At 39.5% G+C, this 4,617-nt stretch overlaps 1 protein-coding gene across 1 annotated transcript; it reads right to left on the bottom strand.

The window, feature by feature from the left end:
- On the bottom strand, positions 1–4,248 carry LOC114820168 (uncharacterized). The gene is made up of 3 exons (XM_029090615.2): positions 3,048–4,248; positions 1,095–1,224; positions 1–653 (listed from the first exon to the last, which is right to left on the bottom strand). The coding sequence occupies exons 1-3, from the start codon at positions 3,786–3,788 to the stop codon at positions 169–171; spliced, it is 1,356 nt and encodes a 451-aa protein (XP_028946448.1). The 5' UTR covers positions 3,789–4,248; the 3' UTR covers positions 1–168.
- Positions 4,249–4,617: the final 369 nt, after the last annotated feature.

Consider the following 4,617-nt stretch of genomic DNA (forward strand, 5'->3'; position numbering starts at 1 on the left):
TAAAAATAAAAAGATTACTTGTTTTATGAGGAAGATATTGTAATATTTCCTTCTAATATTTTCCTTAAGAGTTTAGGGTTTTCATGCTATATATCCTAATTTATTACAAATTAAAAAATAATCCCTTAATTTTCCCTGCATCAAAGTCCTTCTCAAGAGGTAGATTTCTTATCTTGATAAGAGATCAAGCAAAAGCTCATCCACCAAATACTCTGACAAGGCAATCTCTATTTCCAAACCCAGCTCCTCTTGCTCAAACTCAAACTTGTTCCACCTCATTCCTTTGTGCATATCTCTCACACAAGCTTCCTTGTTGTGCTCTAGTGATCCCCAGTCCCCACTCATCCAAGCTCTTGCTTTGCTAATCATTTCCCTATTAAACCCATCTTCTTTTTTATTTCTTTGAGCACACATTTCTTCTCTAAAAAAATCAAACAATAGTTGATCTTCTACTAGTTCCAGCTCCCAGCTCTTTAGGTCTGAGCAACTTGCTTTGCAATGATTTAACAGCTCCATTGCCCTTTCTGCTATTTCGTCATCTTCTTCAATGTTGGTTCTTTCTTCGAACGACATTGATGTGTCTAAGTTGATAGGATCCACTGTTACAAGACTCTCAAAGAGCTTGATCTTCTGCATAAGCATTTCTTTTGTCCCTATTAAAATTTGATACAATGTTAGCATTATACTTGAGAAAAGAAAGAAAAAATTGTGCTAAGCAATCTAAAGAAAGAAAGAAAAAAGGGCTCAAAACACAATTTATGCCACTAGGACAACTATTCTAAATATCTCGAAGGCTAGGTGGTTGGCCACCTCCTGGATTAATCCCTAGGCTTTTGAAATTTAATAAAGGGTGCCCAGACCTACTTGGTTGCTCGCCTAGACCGTTTAGGTCGCGACTCACACTTAACAAAGAAAACCTACAATAATTACGTTACCAAAAAAAAAACTCGACTAATAAGGCTTTTGAACCACAAGTAATTTCACTAGGGGACTTGGGTGACTTGTCTAGACTGAAGTAATATGAGTGACTTGTCTTACTTCAGTCGGGATTTTCAATGCTTGTTATAGAGAGAAAGAAGGAAGAAGACACGTACTTTCCATATTGGCCAGGCTTTGATCAAAATTACTTGAAAATGACGAGTCTTCATCTTCCCCAAATTGAAAACCAAGCACTGAAACTGGGTTGTGCTGCTCATCTTCTTCATCACATAGTGGCAGCTTAACCTGCCACATACAAAATTCAATTCAGTAGGTACATGATAGAATATAAATGCTTATCACAAAATTTGAATTTGATAGTCAACATTATCTTATCGTTTTATACAAGTGATATTAAGAAAGGGAGACAATCAAATATAGAACATCATGTGTAAGGAAGAATGCCCTTAATAATTTAGGCAGAGAGATTGTGTTGAGAATTGTCCCACATCAGTGAGGGACAAGGTTTGCCTTGAGAATTGTCCCACATCAGTGAGGATAAGGTTTGCTATGTGCTTATATGGTCTTGGGCTACTCCCCATAATGGAATTTTTAGATCATCGGGCCCGTCCCACTTTAACGACATCGATACTGTCCCCACATTTACCATCTGCCCAATCCGTCAGGTGTGGGATTTTACCACAAAAGGTCTCAGTATTAGTTAGAGTAGGGTAATTCTATTTAAATCCATTTGTGGGACTTTATCCCCACCGATGTGGGACTTTAACGGCTCATGTTGGGCCCACTTATTTTCAATGGAACTCAGTTGTCGTCTATATATTAAAAGTTCAGACTTGTTTCCTTATGGGTGACAAACTCATTGGCTTGCACGGGCCTGCACCGTGGGCTCTGATACCATAATGAAATTGGGGTTCCACCATAAAACCAATTGACAATATGGAGAGTAGCTCAAGACCATATAAGCACATAGCAAACCTTGTCCCTCACCGGTGTGGGACAACTCTCAACACGCTGCTTGATGAAATTGGGGTTCCACCATAAAACCAATTGCCAATATGGGGAGTAGCCCAATACCATATAAGCACATAGCAAACCTTGTCCCTCATCGATTTGGGACAACTCTCAACACGCCCTTGCATGTGTGGTAGATTTTCAAGCCTACACGTGGACAACAACTGGGTGACGTGGAGCGCGTGTGGCCATTTGGCTTCACATGAAGACAACCCGCTCTGATACCATGATGAAATTGGGGTTCCACCATAAAACCAATTGGCAATATGAGAAATAGCCCAAGACCATATAAGCACAAAGCAAACCTTGTCCCTCACTAATGTGGGATAATTCTCAACACGCCCCCGCACATGTGGTGGATTTTCAAGCCTACATGTAGACAACAACTGGGTGACGTGAAACGCGTGCGGCCGTTTGGCTTCACACGAGGACAACCCGCTCTAATATCATGATGAAATTAATGTTCCACCATAAAACCAATTGGCAATATAGGGAGTAGCTCAATACCATATAAGCACATAGCAAACCTTATCCCTCACCGATGTGGGACAACTCTCAACAGATTGGAGAATCCTTTTGGTCAAATATGTCACTGGGCCATGCCCCTTGCCCTAGTGATAAAAGTGTTGTTACCTCAAAAGTAACTAAATCACAATATTCAATCGTGCTGACAAAAAAAAATTAAAATAGTGGCAGTGTTGTTTTGGTACTTTTGTATATTTTCAGAACTAAATCCTAAACAATTAAAAAGAAGTACTTTGGGATCTAAACTTATTTAAATTAATGGTGACTTGCATTTTGTCTGATATGCACTGGCCAACTGCTTAGCAAAAATTTGAGATCGAAACAATTAAAGATAATGTTAATTCAGAAATATAACATAAAATTAACAGTTGTCAGTCATCCGTCTATGAGCAAATTGTGTTTTACAGAGCTTAAGCAACCATTGTTTTTCACTAAAGACAATTTTACTCATCATGTCTATTTAAATGTGGACATTTCCGATACATGTACAGCCAAAGCTTAGCATCCAAGGATCCTCAACAGCAGACACACAATATAAATTTAGATCGCGTTGCACTAAATAATTGACGTACCTTGGGTCCCAATGCGGCGTAACTTCCTGTCCCTGATGTAGCCTCCATGGAATCCCTGCCGACACATGGTGAATATTTTTTACTATCCTCCTGATAGTCAGGGTCAGAGTTGCCACCCCAAGGCGGTAAAAACTCGGAGGTAAAATCACTGTCACACCAGCTCGACCCATTGCTGCTGCTATTACTACTACACGTAGTACATGTGGTGGTGGACCCTGTTATGGTGGTGCTTGCGGTACAATGCGTAGGTGAAGAAACATAATCCAAAGGTGGAGGTGGAGGCAACTTCTCATCGCTGAAGGATGTCCACCGTATGATATCTTTGACTTGCACGGTAATTTGGACTTGGCTTTGACTACCTTGCTTCCTTGATGATCTTGGTGAGTTCAGTCTTGACTGCAGCAGCCTCCTTGAGAGGCTCCTAGGTAAAAACGAGGGGGGTTTTACCGCGGTAAATGACATGTTTTTAACTGCATTCATGAGAGAGTGGAATGCTGAGATTGTGGTCCAGGCAGCCTTTGATCTGCTTCTGAGTAGTTTTCTGGAAATGGTATTGGTATTTTCTGAACATGAATTTTGGGTTTTGGGGGCATTGCTTGGATTGGATGGTAACTGTCTTGGAAATGATATGAAACCACTTGAAGAACATGAGTTAGAATTTTCACCGAGGAAATCTTTGAGAAGCATTCTTGGCCTGCGCTCTATTGGTAAAAGGCTTTCTTTGATGTTGGTCATGCACATTTATTTTTTGAAGATGAATAAATGAAGAAATTGAGAAAATAATTGTTAACAGACAAGGAATTTATGTAGTTTGACAACTCACAAATCAAAGTACTTCAAGCCTTTAAAATGGACGATCGCGATGATCAATTTAACATGACAAAAGCAACATAATAAACGATAAAATAGATGAAAGAACAATTAGAACATGAATGTGCAAGAGGAGAGGAAGTATTGAACAAATGAAAGTGAAGCAAATATTTTGGGGAAGTGAAGTGGGAGAGTGCGGAGAAAGTGAAAGAGGATAGGAAGGGGGTTTATATTTATAAGGGTTGGTGAGAAATGAGAAGTAGAATAGAAAGGGAGAGGTAGCTTTTTACTTCTTTGGGGTGAGGATCTCCAGGTAGTTCATTATTCATCCATGCAAAATGTCTTTTGATTGGGGGGTTAATTAAGTAAAAGAAAATTTTGAGAAGGTGTGTGGATTATGCATTGGAGAATAAAAAATTGGGAAAATAAATAAAAAAATTTGGGGAAAATGACAAAAAAGTCTAGAGGGTGGATGCTTCTATTTTGCAGTTAATTTAAATGGAAGAGGATCCTCTCCTGAGCTCAGGATGAGGACCTTCTTGACTAGCCCATCTGAGTCGTTCAAATTTAATTCAACAGCTCCAAACAGGGAGCCCTCTAAAAATTATAATAATTGTAACTGTTGGATTGAGTTTGAAAGGCCCAGATGGGCTGGTCAGGAGGATCCCCATCTTGAGCTCAAGAGAGGATCCTCTTCCAATTTAAAGTGGAAGGTGATTGATTCTGACTAAGGATTGGTGAGTGAGTGTTGATTTTGGGG

This window comes from Malus domestica, chromosome 01 (genome assembly GCF_042453785.1).
Source record: "Malus domestica chromosome 01, GDT2T_hap1".
Classification (NCBI taxonomy): domain Eukaryota; kingdom Viridiplantae; phylum Streptophyta; class Magnoliopsida; order Rosales; family Rosaceae; genus Malus; species Malus domestica.

What these genes read in the sequence shown, in the direction of transcription:
- LOC114820168 (XM_029090615.2), bottom strand. Translation starts at nt 3,788, where the DNA reads ATGTGCATGACCAACATCAAAGAAAGCCTTTTACCAATAGAGCGCAGG. An exon ending in ACGCCGCATTGGGACCCAAG is followed by an intron (nt 1,225 to 3,047) that starts GTACGTCAATTA and finishes TGTATGTGGCAG; the next exon opens with GTTAAGCTGCCACTATGTGA. An exon ending in AAGCCTGGCCAATATGGAAA is followed by an intron (nt 654 to 1,094) that starts GTACGTGTCTTC and finishes AAATTTTAATAG; the next exon opens with GGACAAAAGAAATGCTTATG.